The 22324-nt window shown below is 40.6% G+C and overlaps 1 protein-coding gene across 4 annotated transcripts in view; it reads right to left on the reverse strand.

The window, feature by feature from the left end:
- Positions 1 to 1290: 1290 nt before the first annotated feature.
- igsf9ba (immunoglobulin superfamily, member 9Ba) overlaps positions 1291 to 22324 on the reverse strand; it is a 67240-nt gene continuing 46206 nt past the window's right edge. The window contains exons 8-21 of one of the 4 annotated variants that reach the window (XM_065960327.1): positions 21818 to 21960; positions 21243 to 21383; positions 21037 to 21156; positions 20770 to 20920; positions 18320 to 18443; positions 17735 to 17910; positions 14853 to 15079; positions 14423 to 14507; positions 14134 to 14295; positions 13547 to 13592; positions 12675 to 12761; positions 10345 to 11970; positions 6134 to 6264; positions 1291 to 6046 (exon numbers count right to left, since the gene is read on the reverse strand). In XM_065960327.1, the coding sequence (XP_065816399.1) occupies positions 5838 to 6046; positions 6134 to 6264; positions 10345 to 11970; positions 12675 to 12761; positions 13547 to 13592; positions 14134 to 14295; positions 14423 to 14507; positions 14853 to 15079; positions 17735 to 17910; positions 18320 to 18443; positions 20770 to 20920; positions 21037 to 21156; positions 21243 to 21383; positions 21818 to 21960 (3428 nt within the window). In that variant the 3' untranslated portion in view covers positions 1291 to 5837. Of the gene's footprint in view, positions 6047 to 6127; positions 6265 to 6303; positions 7379 to 8176; positions 8220 to 10344; positions 11971 to 12674; positions 12762 to 13546; positions 13593 to 14133; positions 14296 to 14422; positions 14508 to 14852; positions 15080 to 17734; positions 17911 to 18319; positions 18444 to 20769; positions 20921 to 21036; positions 21157 to 21242; positions 21384 to 21817; positions 21961 to 22324 lie in introns of those variants that run through there. The other 3 variants (XM_065960328.1, XM_065960329.1, XM_029281249.2) reach the window with 3 other exon arrangements.

A 22324-nucleotide genomic window follows, 5' to 3' on the forward strand; every position in this document is an offset into this window, starting at 1 on the left:
GTGAAACCTGGTGTGCAAATCACTTCATTCTCATATATCATCTGATTGTGCATGTCAACTAAATGAGATCATGTGAAATTCAGCTATAACTATTTACTATTTACTCTTAAACCGAATTCCCTTTGTGGGTTGCTTTTTGATCCATGCAACAGATTTGAGCATTAGCCTGCTACAAAATTAACATTTTAAAAACCTGTAGATAAAAGATTTTGGGATAAACCAATTTGAATGATCTTTCTGTCATATAATAATAATAATAATAATAATGATAATAATAATAATAATAATAATAATAATGATAATAATAATAAAAGCTTGTATTTGTATCAAGTAAGTATATCCTACCTCAAATTATTGGTTGCTGTTACATAAAGCAACAGTTCAACATCTTGGGATAAAGCAACTTGGTTAGATTAGGTCAACATATGAAGCTATAGGCAGGAAAAAGCTAGCTAGGTTTGCCATATGAAGACTGGGAACAAGAGCAAAGGTATCCTAGCAGGTCCAAAGTTCTAAATATGTAAAACAGTGAAGTAAAAAAAAAGAAGGTATTTTTTAGGAAAATTGTGAAAGATTTTTCCACTTTTTTTTGCATATGTTGACCATTTGAAAAAGAAAATGTTTTGATAATGACAATAATCCCTCTAAATTATAGGAAAAGAATAGCTTGTCATTATTAATACACATATTATAATCAAAGCTAAAACATGTAAAAAAAAAAGAAAAAAAAGTAAACAATCTGCATATTTGCTTACTGACTATTTTCGTCAGGTGAATGCAAATTGCTGCTCATTTGTTTGTTTCCCAGTCTGCCAAGGGGGAATTTGAACAAAAGCACAAAGGTCATTCTGACAGACCTCATCCTCGTTCATGCTATTTGCTCTCCTTGGTTCGGCTGAGTTGCCACACTAGTTATTTCTTAACCTTTGCGCTGAGACAGCAGAGCTGGGCTTCAAATATTAATCTTTGAACAACATGCAAACAATTAAAAACACCTTGTGATAAATATATGTTTTCCTCATTACGTTCTCTTCAGCTGATATGTGACTAAATTGCAATGCACAATTATATTTAATGGGGGATTGAATTCTTGCACTTTAATTCTGAAGCCACTGTCCTATAGAATTAAACTACAAAAGAACCCTGACCTGATAGCTGCTGCTTATTGCCACACTATCTTCCCCTCCGTCTGACCAACACTTACACCCTGTGTTCAGCACATGAACTACACCCTCTCCCTCACACAGAACAGAGCGACCCCAAGACAAAGAAGCACGAGAAAAATAAAACCTCTTTTGATTTTTTTATTATATCAAAATACAAAAATTTGAGAGGAAAATTTTCGTATGGGACTAAGCATTTGAAATGATATGGTGACATGAATACAGCACTGCTTTCATATTCTCACAGACATGCCATAGATAGAGCATAGATCATGTGCTAGGCCCATGTCTACGTCATGATGAGCCACCAGGATTGAGCCTGTGCGTTTTCCCTATGAAGGCTTTTCATGGTGACTGTCACTTTATATCCAGGCCAGTTGGTAACAGGCCATGAGTGTTTTGTTTTATTAATCACATAATTCATTCAGGTTTCTGTTTACTCAATAAAGAAAGGAGATCCATGGCAGTTGAACATGAAGAGTGAGTAAGACATGATCTCAGACGATACAGAATTCACTGGACAGCAGTGGCAAACAAGAGAAAAGTAATACAAATATTATACATAAGGCTTTGGTACAGCACCATACAGTATGAGTTAATTGATTGCTCACAAACAAAAAGTTAATTGAAGCAGAACACCTGATGTAGTGACAGAACAGAAAGACAGTCTAAAAAACGGACAAAAAGCTAAACATCAGGTTATCGTTTTAAAAAAGAGAAAAGTAAAAAATGTCTTCGCTTTGAATTATTTACATATGAACATTAAAGACCATTATGGAGACAAATTATGTACAAAAGAAAACAGAATAAACAACATATAATACAGAATGTAAACATGTGATGTACAGCACAGAGTTCAGTGGATGACAGTGAAATGAAATGTATTAAATTTTCTTCCTTTTTAAGCACTACTTGGTTTGCTTGAGTATGAGCATTAGCTAAAACAGTCAACGATGTAGTGCTTATTGTAGCCTACGATAATAATAATACATTCTAGTTTCTCAGTGCTGGTACACATGAAAAAACAGAGAATATAGAAAATACTACATTTTTCTATTTTCCATCCAATAACAACCAGCTCAGATGTCCATGAATGATTGCTAAATAGGCGTTTTTTTAAGTCTTTTTTTTTGTATTGTCTCTACATGCAAGATTAATACAATAAAAAATCAAATAGGTTTCTAAGTATCATCCTACCAGCACCTAGTGATGCCCTAAAAGCATGTAAGCAGAAAAATTGGAGAAAGAAAATTTAAAAAAGGAAAAAAAAAAAAAAAATCGAACTAACAGTACGTCCAAAGCAGCCCTCTTAAAACACTATACATGTTTCTGTTGAATATGCAAAAAAGAGCCCGGAAGACAACATCCATTCGTTAAAAACCCATGTGGAGAATAACTTAAGCCTTCCCAATCAATACCTTTCAACCAGGAGAATCAGCAGTAATAAATACAAATGTGGTCTGATGACTACTCATGGCTATACTGTACAGTTGTAGTAGGAAATCTATTGTCAAAAAACAGTGGTGAGATGATGTGAGACGTTTGTTTTTTTTCCGCCTCCCTGCAGTAGTGTGCTTGAAAAACAGTGCTGTTAACCAAAGATGGTAGACCTACAGGAAGTGTGTAGAAAATGTCCCCTTCTCATGACCTGACGATGCTTTCAGATTCCCTCCCATGTGTCCTGTGGGGTGTACTAAACTCTAAATCAGGTTTATGTTTTCTCCTTTTTAGGCTGGGTTAATATTCTCAGTATCATCACAGATATACTTTAGAGAGGGTACCTTGGAAGCACAGACAGACATTGCAAACACACTATAGAAAACAGGTCATCGTTGAGTTCATTTGAATGTCGCAGAGTCTCTATTATTCAAGGTTATACTACTATTTTCCAGTATTGTCTATCACTGTCATCACATCATGAAACTGTAATAATAAGGACCGATAGTGACTACCAGAGCTAGTTAGTTGCTCAAACACACAGGAGTGTGTGTCTGACAGAGAGTTGCTTTTGTGAACAGAAAAAGAAAATCGTCAGACCTCTAATCTACAGCACCACAAAGTTAAACATAGCACCAAGTCGTAATGTTCAAAGCAACTATGCCCTAACACACTTGTCTGTATCAAACTAATGTAAACACAATTTCCTCCACAGCACGTTTTTTTTTTTTTAAATGACTATAGCATGTCTGTGACTCTTAGAAAAAACATTTCCTTCAGTTTTATTTGCTTTGGACTCCTGAAGGCGACGGATCTGAAGTGAATTTACATGTGTGCTCATGAACGGGCAAAATACAGAATTACTTTGTTCCAGGAATATTGTTATATAGGGCAACACATTTCTGCTTCTAAAGCTTTTTCCAATGGGCATTCACATACTATACATCAGAGGAAATACTACTTAACTTGTGCAGCCAGCGGGCTATGGCAATAATACATCGTACGGTACTAACATTAAGGTTTCTTTTCTTTTCAGATAAAATAATATCTGCTAAAATATAACAAATGAGGCACCTTAAAATGTTTTAGAAACATTATCCACTTAAAGCCGTACTGTAAGCAAATACTTTGATATATAATCTAATTTCTTAGGGACCCCTCCCTTCTTTTCATACACCCTCTTACAGGAACCTATTCCTGTAAAACATGGTTTGATTTATCTTTACAAATACAATACACACCATGTACAGTAAATAACAAATATAGATTTTTTTCCCCCCTAATATCGTACTGTACATGAAACCAATTTGCTAAAGTAGTATATGCACTTTGACGCTCACTTTTCAGGCAATCACCGCTTTCTCACTTGTCAAAAGAGATTACATTTTGATCAGACATAGAGTCGATTCATTCATGTGGATATTTGTCAGAAAACCTCTGATTTGTTTGTAGCAGATAGACTCATATCTGTTGTGTTTTTGAACTGGTGTTGGCCTTAAAAAGAAACCAGGTGTTTTTGTAGCCGACGAACAAAGAAGCTCGGGTTAGTTATTACAGGGAAGCGAAACATTTTCGACTTTGTGTGCCAACTGCTCATCTCACCAATCGCAGCCGCACTTTAAACAACGTCATGAGTCATTCAATGTACTGTGACATCGGGACATTCATTTCCTGTACAGCAAAAACATACATTCAATATCGGTTAGTGTTGAAAAATTAACAAACATACAGTTAGCTAGCAAGTAATATACAGTTGTTAAATATAAACAGTCAGGGTGGCCATTGTTTGAATATTTCTCATTGCTTTTGAACAGCTTTATGAAGCAATCACATTCTCCTTTAAACATTTCTTGTTAAACATTAACACAATATCTGAACTTGTACAGCACTTCTGTACTTTTCCACTGGATTTATTTGCCTTCTCTGAGTCTCAATTTCTTTTTTTTTCTCTCATTAGTATGGGTATTCTGATTCTGTCCTATTACTTGGATATACACAGTTGAAGCAGGTACCCATTTAAAGTAGATAATAAGAAAAATTAAAATAAAAAAACAAGAGTTATGCAACCTCCGTAGCATTTTCTCTCATGTGTCCTTGGCAGAGAAAATAAAAACACACATCGTATCGGAGTCTCTCACGCCCCCCTGGAGAGACAAATATGAGAAGGCGACGGAAAAAGGCAGTTTATGTTTGAAAGAAATGTAAAAAACAAGAGAGAAAAGGCAGAAAAAGGCACCTCGACACGTGCCATGTTTCACAAATGATTCCTTAATAATGAAATACATACGACAGTACACTTCACAAATCATCACCCTGTTCTTCTTAACCCAACAAGTCCAACCTCTGATGAGCGTGTGAGTCCCAATATTGTCTCATGAAGGCTATGGCCTGTGTACTAACATGTTGCCATGACAATTAAGTGTAAACACAGAGCCGTCAAGCACCTAAAATTAAGACAGTCCTCTAGTGGTTAGCGTTGGATCATGAATCAAAACAAACACAGTATGCCAGCTAATACTGATAGAAAAAAAGCTTTTGAAATTTGATAAAGTTAGGCCATATTATCTATCTGAATGAGCGTTGTGTGTGTGTGTGTGTGTGTGTGTGCGTGTGTGTGTGTGTGTTTGTGTGTGATATAAACCTTTTTAGCCATATGTAAAAAGGTTGAGTACGTACAGTATACCACAAGAATTACAGCAACTCTGCGTTTACTCTGAGGTATATTTTGTGGTAAGAACCCTGTGTTTAAATACTGACACTATTTGTATTGTAGGAAAGGTAGACTCATGTCCCTGTGTGAGGATGCACCAGGCTTCACAGTACACTGTATCACTGAAAAACCTAAAGATATGGACCCCTCAATGACCAGTGAGTGAAAAATCTTCAACGTGTTGTGACATACTCAACCAACACATTGTTATTACTGTAGGAGGAAGCTTAATTCCCTTGTTTTACTAGTTATATACATTATATAAGTCCATTTTCAAGTCAAATTCCTCAGAGACAAGTAGTGGCAACAACTATGAAAAGCCATTGTTCTTGTCTTCAAATAAGATTTCCAACCTCCCGGAGCATTCAGCTGGATTTTTTCCCCCCGCTCCTGAAACAACAAAGAACTTTTTAGAGATTATAAGAAAAGTATTAGCTTGGAGCAAGGAGAGCTGAGGTTGTTTTTTTTTTTTTTTAAATCAGGGGAGGTCAGTTTAGTCGAGTCCGATGGCTTGGTGGGCCCACATGTCAGCGTAGAGTCCCATAATTTGGGCCCTCGGAGTCTGCACTGGCCAGAATGCCTGTCTGGTCCTCCTCGGACTTCCTGCGGTGCAGTAAGGAGGTCAAATAGAGATAGGGGTTCTTCTTCTTTTGCTTTTTCCTCTTTCTGTGGAGGCTGAGATCCTTTCCCTCTTGGGGTGTCTGAGATTGCTGCTGGGTCTGAGAGGGACACACACCTGAATGTGGAAAAGCACAGGAGTCACACCATCTACGTGTTTAAAACATTAATCTGATGCCCTTTTCTCTCTAATACTTGGACAAACCTGTTCTCCTTCCGGAGGTTGCGTTGTTATTGTTGTTGGTGGCCACGCCCTTGGCTTTAGTAATACAGTGTTGTAGCAGTGCTGGTAAGCTCTCAGACCCGGCAGGATCACTAGACGCACCTAGAGGTTCCCTGTGAAGAGCAGAGACAGCACAGCATACATAGTGCTGCATTAATCAAACAGTCTTCTTCAGGTACATCTCTGACTTGTAAAAAAAAAAAAAAATTCTATCTTGTGATTGAATGAGCTCTTGCACATCTACTGAGAGCCCTTTCTCTAAGATGATGAATTTCCATTTACTATCTGCATTGATGGACAATAAAAGTTAGACACAATGAATGTGACAGAGAGAGAGAGAGAGAGGGACAGAGAGAGAGAGACAGAGAGAAAGAAATTGATATAAGATGGCAGTGGATTTGTTGAATTTATTGGCTAACTGAGATCCCTTTCTAACAATCATTACATTAAAGACCCAGTGTTTACGAGAATTATTTGAAAAACAAAACCTGAAGGGAGACGAATTGTGGTACAAAATTACAAACGTTGTAGTCATAGCTCATGTCAGGTTTAGACAATAATGACAATTTCTGAGCTCACTCAGCTTTGGGTCTTTAAATAGTGACTGCTTCAGAGATGCTGGAAAGTACTGGTCTACTTGGTGTATAAAACTCATAAAATGAAAATAATTGGTGGAGCTGTATAATAACAGTTCCTGTAACAATGAGCACTCATTGAGCATCATTTCTAACTTCTTTAAATACCTATTTTTGCTTCTTTTTTTTTTTTCAGAAGATGCTTCAGCAAGTAGGTGCCAATGCTGCAGTGAAGTACTTAAGTTTATACCAAACTTTGGAAACTATTTTCATTTCATGAGTGATACTTGCTACGTTGAATGAAAAATAACCGATGATCAGTCAGTACAACAAAAAAAAATCACATTAAACTGAAGTACTTTCACATTCATAGTTTGTAGATTGGTAGTTTTACCTCATACCCAATACTCAGGTTTTGTTGTCCATCTCTCTTAGAAAGATGCACAAGAGTTAATTGGAATCCAAATATCCTCACAAACGCTCAACATTTAAGTCGAGGTTTGTGAGGCTTCATATTGTTTCAGAGCATTTAAAAGAACTAAATTCAAGCAGCGTCATAACCCGACTTAATGCTTCATTAAGTCAGGTTGTTGTGCCAAACATGTATGGATTGAAAACACAAAGCTTTAGAGACGCTGTCCATGACTTGTCACTGTGGAGAGAGAGATTGAGAGCCATTAGCAGAGAGGGGGAGACAAATGTGAGAATTCCTGAACAGAGAACATTTCCATTATTATATAAACTGTGTGCAGAGGCCACAGCGTGTTAAATATCGTACATTTCCATAGACATGAACACTGTACAGCACACTTTCATAAACATGAACACTGCGTACAGAGGCTTCACCATGCTGACGGGAGGAGATGGCAGGAAGAGGAAATGGCCGTTAAAGAACAAGTCACATGACAGGAAGAGGAAATGGCCATTTAAAAACAGTCACATGACAGAAAAACGAAAGCACTTAGGACAACGAATGTGACAAAGAATTTAGTTTGAGAATTGTTGTTATTTGTTTGGTCGTAGAGAGAAGTTTAGAGAATGCATGCATGGCATTTTGCACATGGAACAAAACTTTAAAGGGGAATACTCCAGTCTATCATTCATGTGCGTCCTCTATTGATTCAAGGCTTTTAGATGTTCTTCTATTTTTTGATGCAGGGAAACATGTCTGTATTCAAACAGTCAAAAGACAAAAATGCTTCTCCACAGTCCAAAACCACTCCTCCTGCTTGCTCACAAGCCTAATTACTGCAGCCTAGGCCACAGCAGGCTTACTGTGCCATGAAAGTGTATTGACAAATGTGTCCTGCAGTCATTATTACCATTAGTCGTACTTCACTTGAATCCAGCACAGAGGCACAACCCAAAGCGATTCCCCTTTAAAGGAGAGAGTGATTAGAGCCCTCCCCCTGCTGACCCCTCCCCTCTCAGACATGGGTCCGACCCTTACCTATTGCGGCGTAGGGGACCGGGTCACAACGCTGCCCAGATAGCTGAGATCAATCAAAAACAAATCAAGTAAGACCCTTACCCTCTATAAAGCAGCAGCAGCCCTATAAGCTACCTTCCCTTAAAGGCCAGTGATAGTGCAGGAGCAAGTCTCTGCTTCATGGCTTTAGCCATTGTGTGATTGTAGCGTCTAGGGTTGTGAGGTGGGTGTGAGGGGGCGCAGGAATGTGTGCAGCAAAAAATGCCAATGGGCATTAAAACTATATCAGTCTCAGTTATGTTTTCATGTAGGTGTAAAAGCATGGACGTTCTTGTGTTATTTCTAATTACCTGTATCAAAGAGGGACTCAATTATTAGATTATTGAATGTTATAAGAAAATACCCTTCAAATAAGATTTACTTGGGGTTACAATCATGAAAAACTGGTTTATGATCAAACTTTTGAAATAAATATTTGATAAGGCTATCATTATTAATGGTAATATCAGTTACAATTGCTTTTTTGAGCCATAATAATATACTTTGGGTTGCCAGGGTCAGGCTTGCCTTCATTCAAGATCTAAATAATCTACTTATCTAATCGACCCAATAATGAACAGTATTATAATATTAAGTCTTTTTTCTTATTGGCAATTGGAAAAACGACATGTCTGGTCTGTGTTGTAGGTAATTCTATCAGTAAAGTCTGATAAAGGTCCAAGGCAGCTCTCTTGAAGTCTACTTATCTGCTGGGGCCAAATACAAATGGGTTAAGGGGCAATTAGGTTGGAACTGAAATGATGTGTTACCTAACTTGGGCTGGGCCAATGGGTTAGCCTGAATGAGTTCATAAAGTTGGGCCAGTCTGGGTAAATTATAGCCTAATTGGGATCCACCAGTAGCAATATTGACTGACTAAATGGTATGCCCCACTTCTAGCCCATGCATAACCAACCCACTTAGCACATTCCTGTAGGTGAAGCCCAGCTGATCCACTTGAAACCCATGTATGCCCCCCTCGAAGGTGTTGGCAATGATGACTTGTGGGTTTTATCCAGGGATGTGCTGACCAAAGATTGAGCGGTAGTTGGCAACAGAGTTACTAGTTGGTTAAACAAACTTTTTATATTTGTAATATGTTGTTTGTAAGATCCAAAGAAGCCACCCGCTTCTAGCCAGGGCTGTAGCTCTAGTTAATGGCCCGGAAATTTGGCCATAATGATCTACTACCCTGATGTAAACCAGCAATGGACGAGTGGCATCTCGGTGCCACGGAGCAGTTTGGCAGTATTTTGACCTGAGCGATAGTTTTGTAGGAGCAAAGCATAAACAGCAGTTAACCTGCGAAGAGGACTGAAGGCTGGCGGTGCAGTACTGCGAATGTTAGCCACACTTGGCAAATCTATTGTTTTGGTCTATTGTTTACCCACAGATACTGTGATCCGTGGTTTAGCAGTGTTTAATCAATTCCCAACCTGGCAACCCAAAAGTTAATTTTCAACAGTGACTTAATGATAACTACCCAAAAAGACTTAATGGGCATTTTTTACTTGAAATCATTGCCTGCAAGTACCAATTATTGATCAAAGTAGAATGATCAGAAAAAGGGGGGCTTTTTCTTTGAATGTGATATACAGTGTGTTAATGTTCAGCAAATATTCTACTTGTTAAAGCTGAGCATTAATATAACTTCTGTAAATGATTCACGAATTACATTTTTACTTGAAAAAGCTGATCAAATTAAACTTTTATCAGTCAGTGAAATCTTGTACAGTTCAACGTTTCAGTGTTCAAAACTAAGGATTGAAGCAAAAGCACATCTTTAAAAACAGTAAACTTGGGGAGGGTTCTTCTACTTATATCTGAACTTTTTATCTGTATGTTCCTGTAGTGTAATCATTAGAGTTCATCAGATTAAATATGAGCTATCAAATGAGAAATACAAAACATTATTAAATTGAGATTTCACATGCTTTAGGTAACTTTCATTTTTATGAATGTATACAATGTGTGCTAAATGCTATTACATGCCCTCTGCATATTAAAGTACAATATGCATCTTAATAGTGTCTCAATGAAGTAAAACTGGATAAATACTGAGGATATTTGGAATTGAGTGCAGATGAGGAGACAAGTCTCCCCTTTATGTATAGATATGCGACTATTCTCTACTGGAGTGGATCACCTACCCTGAGGCTGATATCTGGAGCTGAGAGGGCTCTGAGGGCAGCATCTCCTCCTCTGTCCTTCTCTGGGATGGCCTCTGCCCGAATACATCCCTGCCCTCCAGAGGGGGAGAGGGGGACTGGGAGGGGTAACTGGCTGCAGTGGAGGCATACGACATGTGGGCGTGGTAACTGGGGCTGGGTTGCCTGGCACCCTGACTCTGAGTGGGGGAGGCGGTCAGGGAGGACCTCCGGGAGAAACTGACAGTGGCCGAGGGCTGCAGGGTGATCTCAGGCATCTCCAAAGACCGAGAGGTGCGGAGGATGCTGGGGCGCGGAGGGGGCCGTACTAGAATGTCTGGGGAGCCCGGCTGAGTGCTAAGGGGGCTTTGTGAAAGAGGTGAGAGGCGGGACGGCTGGAGTACTAGAGGGGGGAGGCTGGGGTCTGCCCGGCGCCCCGCCCTCGGGCTGAGCCAAGACTGAGGGCTACTACTGGGGGCTGTGCTTGGGCTACCTGCGCGGGCTGCCGGGTCAGGGTAAGGCAACACTGGTACACCCACACCGTGGGCCGTGTGTCTGAGCTGGCCGAGACTTTGGGCCTGTTGCATAGCTAAACGCCTAACCGGAGGCCCCATGGGCCTGTCTCTGCCCGGGGGAGCCATAGGGACCTCCAGCTGCAGGAGTCCGGGGCTGGTTGGATCAGTTAGGGAAGAGTAGTGTAAGCGGCTAGGGGGGAGGGAGTGAGGAGAGTATGAGGGTGGGTCAGGGAGGTCCTGGTGGTGATGTAAGGGATGGTGAGGTGGGTATATGAACCGTGGACCTTCTAGACCCAGGAAGGGTAACTCATGAGGCTGCCAGCTTTCAGGTGAGCGAGGAGGAGGGCTGTGAGTGTGAGACAGAGAATGGCCAGAGGCGGTGTACTGATGGTGCTCCATCTCTCCACTCTCCTCAGGGATGGAGGGGTAACCAAAGGGCCCCTCGGCGGTGCCTGGGGGGGAGGACAGAGCGGAGCTACGCGGGCTGATGTCAGGCATGTAGAATGGTGGTGGGATCCCTGATTCACCGCGGCTGCCTAGATACCCATAGAATGGGCCCTGGGGAAAGCCCCTGTAGCGGGAGGCGGGGGCCTGCCCTGAGGCGTGAAGTGCACTGCCCTCTGCAAAGCTCATACCTTCCATGGGCCTGTGTAGGCGGGGGCTGTAGTTGGGGGGCTGCGTTGACTCCAGGCTGGAGGACGTTGGGGAGAGCTGTGGTCGCAGCGTGGGCATGATGGGCGGCAGAGGCCCGGGGTCAAAATCATTCTCCTCATCAGACTGCCGGAACTCAGGGTACATGTCAGACTCCTCTGCGAAGGGAAAGCCCTGGATGCGGCGGTGTGGCGGGCTTCTCTCCATGACGAAGCGACCGTCAGGGCCGCGACTTATCAGCTCAATCGGTGTGGTGACCTCAGCCTCGTGCTTGGACACACTGTATTTCTTGCTGACTATGGCACGCTTGGTTTTCTTGTAGAAGGAGAGCTCTTTGTCTCTTTCTCTATGAGGGCTGGGCAGCTTCCTGACGTACAGGCCTGGACCGTGTGAATCATCCGAAGAAAGAGAGCGGGGTCGAGATGGAGGGGAGCTCTCTGGACTTATCTTCCCCGAAGATAACCTTGTAAAAAATGCGGACACAAGACACTGTCTTAATTAAACATGAAAAGGATCACACCTAAAGTTAAAAAGCAAAAAAAAGGATGAAAACAAAAGAAAAATCTCCGATGCTATAGATACAAATGCATGGATGCAACTAACTAAACAGATGAAACAATACAAAGCCAAAGCGTTCTAAAAAGGCAGCCATAAGGAACTACATCATGACAATGAGCAGTTTATGGTGGCGGCAGCATCCTGATAGCACAGCAGCTAATGAACCAAGCCAGAATGACGGGATGAGAAGAGAACCAATGACGCAACCATGACAACAGTATCACAGATCCCTTGAATCTACACCCTCTTGAGCAGACGTAAGACTAATTTCCATATGCTGCACCAAATGGTGATGTGAGGAAAGCAGATGACATTAACCAGGCCTCATTTGCCCACACCAGGAGCAGCATAGTAGACACTTACTCAGTCCCTGAATGCATCAGGTAACATTCATAATAAAGAGTGCATATACACTGTACTGAACCGCACATGCAGCTGAGCTAATGCACTTAAAATACCTGCATGGTGCGTGAAAGTCTGTGCATGCAAATAGGCTCCACTAAAACAGTCATTGTCAGTTCATCATTTCTATGCAATGTATTAAATAACCATGCAGCCAAGCCAGTGCAGTAAAGCACGCTCTGTATTTGGGTGCAGGCAGGCACTCACAGGGGGCTGGCGGGCGGGGGCAAGAAACTGCTCCTGGCAGGCTCGTCCCAGCAGGGCTCTACCCCTGGCAAGGGGGTGAGAGGAGGCCTGCGATGGGAGACAAATGACATGGGCCTGGTTCATCTTTGACTATGCCACTAACAGGGAGAACGAAAACTTCCTGAACTGCAGGGACCCTTTCATAAGACTAAACAAATGATTGACCTAAAGTGTAAGGCAAATAATCTATTCTTGAATGGGATTTACACATATATTACTGTCTAAAATGATCTTCTTTTGTTGTTTTAATGCAGTCATACATGTACACAGACAAGACAAATACACACATGTAGCAGATACTGTACAATTAATGTGCAGCTAAACAAAAAATAGCATTTCTTCACATTTAGAACCATGCAGAAAGCACACAGCGTTTGAGGTTAAAGAATACAGATGGATCAAAAATCAATACACATATTGCAGCTTGGGCACTCCTGGTAATGTGCTTAAAATGCTGACGTGGCTTGTTTGAACGTCACTTTTTTCTGCCCACCATCCGCTAGAGGCTGCTACTGTTCATGTTCTTGTACACCTTTCAAATAGATTAAACTTGAAATTAATGTGTTTCATTATTAGCTCTCATCTAAATACACTGGAGAAAGCATACTGTGGTTGTGTGCATTTACTTATGCCATAATACTGTCTGTTTCCAGGTGTCACATTTTTCAAAATAAACTTCACTGGTTGTATAGTTTCACTGTTTATTATATTAAAATGTATACCATTTAAAATCATGCATAGGAAGAGGAAATGTGTTTAAAGGTGCATTAGAACATGCACAGCAGCAGCCTCCTCTGGCAGACTGCAAGGGCTCCTTTGTTGACTCTACTTACGGTGACTCAATGCTTTTCCTGAAGTGTGTCACCGACAAGGGAGGATCTGAGAGGACAAAAACATTTCAGTTGAGAATTTCCTCAGTTGAATACCATGGAAAGATTATGATTCTACAGATAGAAAAATGCCCCTTAAGCATTCTATATTATAAAATATTTTTAGTCCTTCTGGTCATTTTGTGTGTCATTGTGTGTCATTGTGTTTCCGCCTATATTTTCAGACATTTTGTGTCTCTATGTTCTAATAAGTGTGCGTTGTTTAACTTGTTTTGTCGTCATTTTGAAAGCGCTTACAGTTTGTGTTCCTCTCTCTGCAGACATTTTGCAATTCATTCATTCTGATATTATTTGAATTTGTTTTGAAATGTCTGCTCTTCTATTGAGTCTGTTTAAATTAGTTTATGCAACTCTTTCTAGTTGTTTGCTGTCTCATTGTGTTTATGTATCTCCATTTTCAATTGCCTTGGATCAAAATTCACTTCAAACACATGGCCTGGCAAAGGTTGTAAACCATTCAGTATCCCCCTCCCCAATGTCAGACATGTACTCTGTTTATTACATAAATAATAGGTAGACAGGAGACCGACCTGGTTTACGTTTGAGTTTGCGACGGTGTTGCTTGTTGACAAAGCAAGCAGCCAAAGTGCTGAACAGTACTGCCGCTGCCAGGAAACAGATAGTTGCCACAACACCCGCAACCACAGGCCGTGCCAGCCCCTCATCAGGCAACTCTGCGGGGGGGAAGGGATCTGATGTGGCAGACAAGCGGGCAAAAATAAGAGATTACATTCATAAAACCTCAAAAAAAAAAAAAATTCCTCACAGTGGTCAAGCAACTCTGTCTAACACCGTTCTCTTAATGAATATCAAACAGACCTGTGCTGGACACTCCCACTACATTGCTGCTCTCACTGATCAGGTCGTCCATGACAGCCATCACCCGAAACTCATACCAGGACTCCTGTAGAAAGAAATACAAAACAAACACTTTTTATCACTGCTTCGTACACTGACAATTGTTTATATCTTGCTAGATTATGGCCAAGGGTTTTATTGTCTTTCATAATTATGATAGTTGTCTAAGTGAATTTTGCTTTTTCACACCTCAAACACATCTGATATGCTTAAATCAAAGATTCCATAGAAGAGGAATTATCCTTTAGTTTCATAGTCCATGGGACGGGAAGATTTTTAACAAAATGGATTCTCTATTTCAACTGAATCGTTTCCAATAATTCTCCAAACAAAGCCCCTGTGCCCAGTTTGTAACCCCATATTTTGAGATTAAAATGTGACTGTGACTGACCTGAACGAGGTCTCTAGCTATGAGCTCGGTCTCAGTGGACGGGATCAGGTCATCCAGAATCTCCCACCTCTCCCCGAGGCGAAACTCCATGATGTATCGGTCGATAGGTGAAGAGTGGTTTGCTGGAGGGAGCCATGTGAGGAGGACACCGTGCTGCGTGCGATTGGCTGTGAGGCACCGTGGTGGAGTAAGAAGCACCAGTGGTTCTGGGGTACCCAGAGGGGAGCCTGTTGACCAGAAACATTGCACATGGCAAGTTAGCCCAGAGGAAACGTATTCAGACTTGAGCCGACAGTCTGTGCTTATACCAGAATGATCCTTTGTAGGGAAATCATAGTGGAAAGTGTTGCTAGCAATGTTTGCACACATGCCAGCAAGAGTTAAATACACATTTCATAATGCTAGCCACATGACGCTAACATGCTTCCAATAACAATGCTAGCATACTGATGTTAAGTGTGAGTAGGCTTTCCCATGATCACCTTCTTAATTCAGTATCTTGGCATGTTTAGGTAGCTTTTTTGTATCATATCTAGTGCTTTGAGTCACTCAGTATGGAATATTTTGAACCAACTGAGAAAGCAGAGTGGTTTAGCTCCCTGAATAAACACCCTCACAGGTAGCCCACCTGACCTCACTCTGAATACTAAAACAAAACAACATGAAAATATTAAAAGAGGCCATGTGGCCTTCCCCTTCTGACGAACCTCTGATCTTCCATAAAAAATAATATTACAAGACGTAATGAGGGACTGCATGCACAAAAAACACAGTATGACTAAGCACCTTATTGTGCCATTCTTCTATTGGCTGCTGTCCGACTGTGTGAACTAGGTCAGACATTTGCAAGCCTCATTTAGCCTTTGTTCAATTAAGACAGGTTTTTGTTGGCAATGCGAAGCAGAATTGGGTAAAACAGAGCAAGTATGAAAGTTAAAAAGAAAATCATCAAATGGTTTAGATTGTTTCCTAAAACCGGTAATTTAGGTTGGTTTTACAGGCTGGTTTGGTGAAAAAAAATGTAGTTTATAAAATTAAGTCCCTTAATGAATTGATTTCCAAAAAAAAAACAGTTTTTACATTGTACCACAGTTAAGACTACATGGATTTGACTCCTCACACACACACACAGAGGACGCCTGGATGTGCCTGCCTTGACCTGCCCATGCTTTTGTTCAACACCTTCACGTCTTTGTCCTTCCCTTTCTATGATGAAAAATCTATCCGTGCACTTTTCTCTGCTCATGCCTTTTTTTTTTTTTCTTTTTTTGCTGAGACATGGATTTTAAATATCATACACCTTTAATTCAGTTTCCTTTCAGGCAGAGACTTGGAAATATTGGCGACGTGCCCTTGAGGCATGAGGTGGATTAAAACACACAAGAATCTTAAACATGCAAATCTGCTTTACATCAAATACTCACATCAAGACAGAATATGTGAACAGTAGCATCATATGCCTCACTAATGCATCTTTCTCATGGGAGACATTGTTGGCTTGTCAATCTTAGGTGGAACTAATAACAGTTAATGACTCTGCCTTTGTGTATGATGGTTTATTGGCACACCTTGTGAACCAGTGCCGTCAATAATATCATTAGTAACACCTGTGCCTCTCCTGCTATGTCAACTGTAAATATTTGAACTGAGGATTATCTTTTGTATTGCTAAGCTCATTGAAACATGCATCAGCTGGTCCCGTCTCTGTGCATGCGTAGACTGAACTTTTAAGTTCAGCACATTGTCTGACTCACTTTATCCATATTCTGTTCTTATGAAGACTATAAATCTAAGGCACATAGATTAAATAGCTCATAAAAGCTTGTTTGCTTAGTCATACAGTAGCGTCATTAAAATGATTTGTTGTCTTTGATGTTGATATCTGGGGGTTTCTCCTTTAAAATCTCCACTGGAGAGAACAAATAGGCTTAGAGAAGGAGGCCTAAAGTCCTATTTTTTTAATCCCAGATCATTATGTAGGTGGATGGATTAAAGCAGTGTGTGCTATGCATGTGAAAGATGATGCTGTAAAAGTCTGAATCAGTTACAAAAAGTCATACATACCCACTCAAACACTCACACCCAGCCCGAATATGAACTATAATCAATCTACTTTCTATATCTCTGTATTTATTGGGTAAGAAAGTCCTAGAATTCATTTTCCCCCTAAATTGCCAACCATTTAAATTTAAAAATAAACAAAAACATCTATTTGTAAACTTGTTCATTTATCAACACCAATGATAGTTATTTTTACTTTCCTTTAAAGAGGCACTCTAAGCTCACTGCATTATTTTAAAGTGGTCTTTCATTATTTGTCTTTTAAGGACAAATTAAGGTGCCTCCTAAAGTGAAACTAGCTTGGCATCCTGATCAATTTGGGCTGCTAGATCAACCATAAACCCTTCTTTGCATTTTGTTTAAGCTGCAACATCAAAGTGCCCTTGTAATAAGTATATGTTTGCTTTACCATCAGACACTGTAAGTGTATCTGTTCCTTTGCTCAAATTGAATGTAATGTAGTGTGATAGGGGAAAATGGCCCATGTCAACAGGTTTGGCATGAGAAGTCAAACCTTGGGGGAAAACATGTCTACCCAGAATTATTTTTTCCATTACTGCGACTTCAATCTTGATTTTTTTCAATCTTGATTTTTGGAGTGAATGGAGCACAACAAAAATCATTTTGAAGTGAAAGAGAAATATCTCCCACTTCCACACTGCAAATAAACATTAATTTAAACATCACTAGAGGGCAGTATATTTCATATTGTGTCTGATGATGCTGTGCAAGTATAAATAGTCTCATTTAGCTCAGTGGGTCGATTATGAAGTCAAGCTGCATTGAACATGGATAGGGAAACACTTTGATTAAGAACCCACCTGCAGTGTTGACTGTCACAACTTCGCTGAATGGGCCCGTGCCCAGTTTGTTTTGTGCCAACACACTGAACTGGTACTCCGTCCCAGGCTCCAGCCCTGGCACCACCAACCAGATCTGAGCACCAGAAACTGGCATTGAATGCCAGTCGTGTGGACCGAAGTCTGTTCTCTTAGACCTGAGAACAGAAATAAGAGAAAAATTACAGACAATTTATGACTGACTGCTGAATTTACTGAGTCTTAGGATTTCTACTGTATGATGGTCTTTGTAGTCTTGTAGTTTATTTAATGGGCATGCAACAACACTTTTTTAAGTGATGCATATGCAATGTATGATACAGCATTGACATTCCATCACTTTCCCAATACACAGCATAAATGATGGATATGCACATCAAGAAAAAATCTGAAAAATCGGTTGGGAAATATATCATATATTTTATTATTGTCAATAGCGACCACAGGAAGAGAAAAAGAAAACCAGACTACTTCCTAACACTCAGACTAGAACTATACAACCTCGATGTGGTGTTTCCACCTCTGCAGACTGCAGACATTGATCTGAAGTGGAGTAAGAGCACTTACACTGGACCGTACCACACAGAGAATGTCTGTTCGAAGCCGCCATCATAACCTGGTTCCCAGGACACATTAGCAAAGGTCGTTGAGGGTAATACATGGATGTTACCAGGAGCGTGTGGGCTGGTGCCTGAGTGATTCACAGAGACAGAGAGAGGGAATGGATAAAAATGCAAAAATACTATTCTACTTATCAGAAGTAAGTTATTAAAGTTACAATATGTTTTCATGAATATATATATATATTGTCAACATGCATGGTGAATTAACATTTTATGTGAGAGTCAAGTCAATATGAGGAGCATTTTGTTGTTATTTTCGCCCCCTAAATGCTGCATCTAGGGTTGACCTCCTCTCTGTGGATAACGTGATGCTGGCTGAGTTGCTGACCAGTGTAAGGTCAAGTTAAAGTGCAGCAGTGCTGTCTGCAGCTCTGCTCATCCCACCCACCTAACAGCTGTGCTGTGTGGCCTGAAGCCAGTTACTTCTCACTGCAATAAAAGAGAGAGGGACCTGAGCGTGGTCTGAGGAGCACAGCTGCCTCTTCTGCCCTGTGACACCTGTCAGCTGAAGGCTGGTCACATCGAGGCAGGCGGAGAGCTGCCAGCTGTGCGACAGAGTAACGGCTCCATAGGCACTGGGGCAATAGGCTACTGGGGCAGACTTGCTCACATTTTTACAGGCCTGCAGACGATGAAAAAACTCAGGCGAAAAGAAATAGCTAATAACTTTGCACTTCTTGTCAAGGTTAGATAAAAAGATTAACAATATCGACATATATAATGTCATTTATCCGTGTGAAAGTAAAGCAAAAAGACAGGAAGTGAGCCTAGTTACCTGTTAGCTCAGGCTAGCTTAGTTTGTAGGCTACAGTGAAAAAAATAACGTGTTAGGTAGGAAATAATTGAGCATTTGAGCTGCTAATTTTGTTTTAGATCCAGACCCCCACAACCCTCAACCAGCAATCTCCAATATCTATACTAGCGAACAAGCTTTTGGCTGCTTGATAGTTGGCAGACATTTCTTAGAGAACTATCAATCCTCTTTTTAAACTCTAAAAAAGTAGACAAAATGTTGTCCCAAAATGTCAAAGTGCTCCTTTATATACATAATGATTGTACAGAGTCAGGCTAGCTTTTTCCTGTTTTCAGTTGCAATGCTAAGCTAAGCTAACAGAGATCTGACTGGAGCATAATATTTAGTACACAGACATGAGAGTGGTATCAATTTTCTTATCTTACTCTGAGACAGAAAGCAAATCAGTTTATATCCTGAAATGTCAAACTATTTTTATGAAACACCAAAATAAAACTGATCCACAACATTTTATAATCTTATTAAAATAACTGCTAATACTGCTGAAAGACTCAACCAAGTAAATGCCATAATCAACACTACCAACCCAAATTGGATTAGAGAACAGAGAACAGCAGTTACAGTAGAAATGCTAATGGTATAGTAATTAGTCATCAAAATCTCAACCCTACAATTTGCACTGGCTGGTGATTAAAGGAGACTACAGATGCAGCCCACAGATAATTAAACTTACAGCAATGTTCAGTTTTAAACTTGTTGCCGTTAGTTGACACTTAACATAAATCTACAAATGTCAGGAGTAGGATGGGGGGGTGGCAGGTGGACGGGTTGGGGACACTGGGGATGTCTTAAAGTGATCCCAGAGGGATAAGTAGAGAAAATCGCAAGCGATTAGATTGGAGAGGAGAAAACAAAAACAGTACTGAGCAAAAACAAACAAGCTTTATAAACTAAATAATGCACCGAAAAGAAGGAACTAAACCACTGCTGCCAAGCAGCTGACTTGAAACTAAATTGTCTGGAACAACCAAAAATACACTTTAAAACACAATGGCTGCCAGGGAGGCCTTACAGGAGAACACAAAAGGCATGAGTAGAAACAAACTACACACAAGAGGAAACCCTGTTAGAACCTCTCTACCTCTGAAGGTGAGATAATGAGTAAACACAGAGCACTGAAGCCCAAGAGTATATATACACTTCCCATACCTGGTCTTAATCTAGGCCAATCAGCAACACACACACACACACCTGACACTACACTGAGTTGATTCCCTTACCAACCTCATTGAGCAACAAGGGTAAGTACCCTCACAAAAAGTATAAATGTCCTTGGGCTCAACAGACACAAACTGTGGTGGCTGAGTTCATACTACAGTGAGGTTACAGAATCGAGCAGTAAAATGACTCTATAAAGCTGTTACAGATAAGATCTGATTAAATTTGAATGACGCCTGAGGGGAAATTGGAAAGAGGCAAGGTTTTTGAGGGATGAGAGTCTTCTTCATGCAAATCACTCACACCAAACAGAAAACAGTGGGCTCACAATCAACTCAAAATAACCACAAAATAGTTGAGTCTGTAGCTGAAAGTAAGAATAGTCTGTTGAGCTGAGAGCACAGTGCAGAATCATTTTGTACCGATGACTAGGATACGCGTGCTGGCAGTGATGCTTGTGACCACATTGGTGGCTACACACTCCCATTCTCCATGGTCCTCCTTGCTGAGGGACAGAAACTGTAAGCTGCCGCTGGGTAGGATGTTGTGCTTACTCTTGCTTGGCTTCCCCACCTTCAATGGACATGGAAATCACAGCAACACAGTTAAGAAGTGTTGGGAAAAGTTATATTTCTCAAATACAGGTTAAAAAAAAATAGCATAGAGGATGATAAGTGGTTTAACTGCACCTTTCTCCAGGTGATGGTTGGTATATCAGGGTCTCCAGAAGCAGCACAGGGGATAACTAGCTCTCTCCCAGCCTCCTGACGGTACTCCCCCCCAGGCCTCACATTAAAGTAAGGGGGATCCTATGCGGGATAAGACACTCAAACTTAAGATAAAATGTCTATACTCAAACATGCAGAAACTGAACCCCACGTGGAAAGAGATGTACCTTTAGCACCAAGGTGGCAGGGGGGGACATGCCCATGGTACCCAGGGCGTTGTAAGGCACACAGGTGTAGGTGCCCAGGGAGTCTTCTGTGGCCTCTGCCACTCGGATACTTCCGTCTTGCATCAGGCTCCAACCGGGGTACTACAAAACAAAATTCTTGGTTTCAATAAATCTCAAGGTGCTGGGCTTAATGTTTTTGAACTGCACAAATTACCAAAAATGTCCAAAGATTCTATTAAATTAAATACATTATAATAGATTTTCCTTTTACAGTTTTATTTTTGCTAGGTAGAATATGATTATGTAAAAATGGTTTACAAAGAATAATTATTAAGTTTTAAGGTGATAGACACATGATGAATAGTAAAACAGAGTTGTAATAAGGAAAGGTATGTATATGCTAATATAATTATTCAAATAAAAACTTAGTAACAAACCAGTAAGTACATAGTTGCATGCTCCAAAATGCTAAATAGGGCAATTTAATGTAAAGTGATAAAAGTGAGGTAAAATTGTTACTGTATATTTACAGTAACTAACAGAGAGTTGACCATCGAACCCTGAGGTAGACTAACCTTCTCCACTCTGAGAGGATAACCATCTTTCTCCCACTTCACCGATGTCACAGGTGGGTTGGCATCTACCGGGCAGCGGATGAGGCCTGGCAGTTTCCGTGGGACGTAGATGACCGGAGGCATGTTGATCACTCTGGCCGGGTCTGTAGGTAAAGTGGAGGTCAGGGTTAGGCATGCAGGTTGTGTGATCGATAAAACATGAGCTTAATGTTTAATGCAAACTAACTTAATGAAATTTCAAATCAGAAAAGTGAGAACAGAGCGCTCCAAAAGGGGGTCCTATGGCATTCACACAAGAGATTAAGATGTTTTGGGAACTGATGACAATGACTTTATTCAAAGATCTTTTTTTTTTTGCCATGTTTTTAGATAAGTGACTTTGTGCATGATGCAGAGGAGAACATGTTATCCTCACATGGGCCTTGGCCTTTATGGCACATTGCCTTATTGTTTACGGTGAGAAGGCAGACTCAGAGGGCAGAAAAACACCAAGCTGTGGGCGTGTCA

This window comes from Labrus bergylta, chromosome 11 (genome assembly GCF_963930695.1).
Source record: "Labrus bergylta chromosome 11, fLabBer1.1, whole genome shotgun sequence".
In the NCBI taxonomy this organism is placed as follows: domain Eukaryota; kingdom Metazoa; phylum Chordata; class Actinopteri; order Labriformes; family Labridae; genus Labrus; species Labrus bergylta.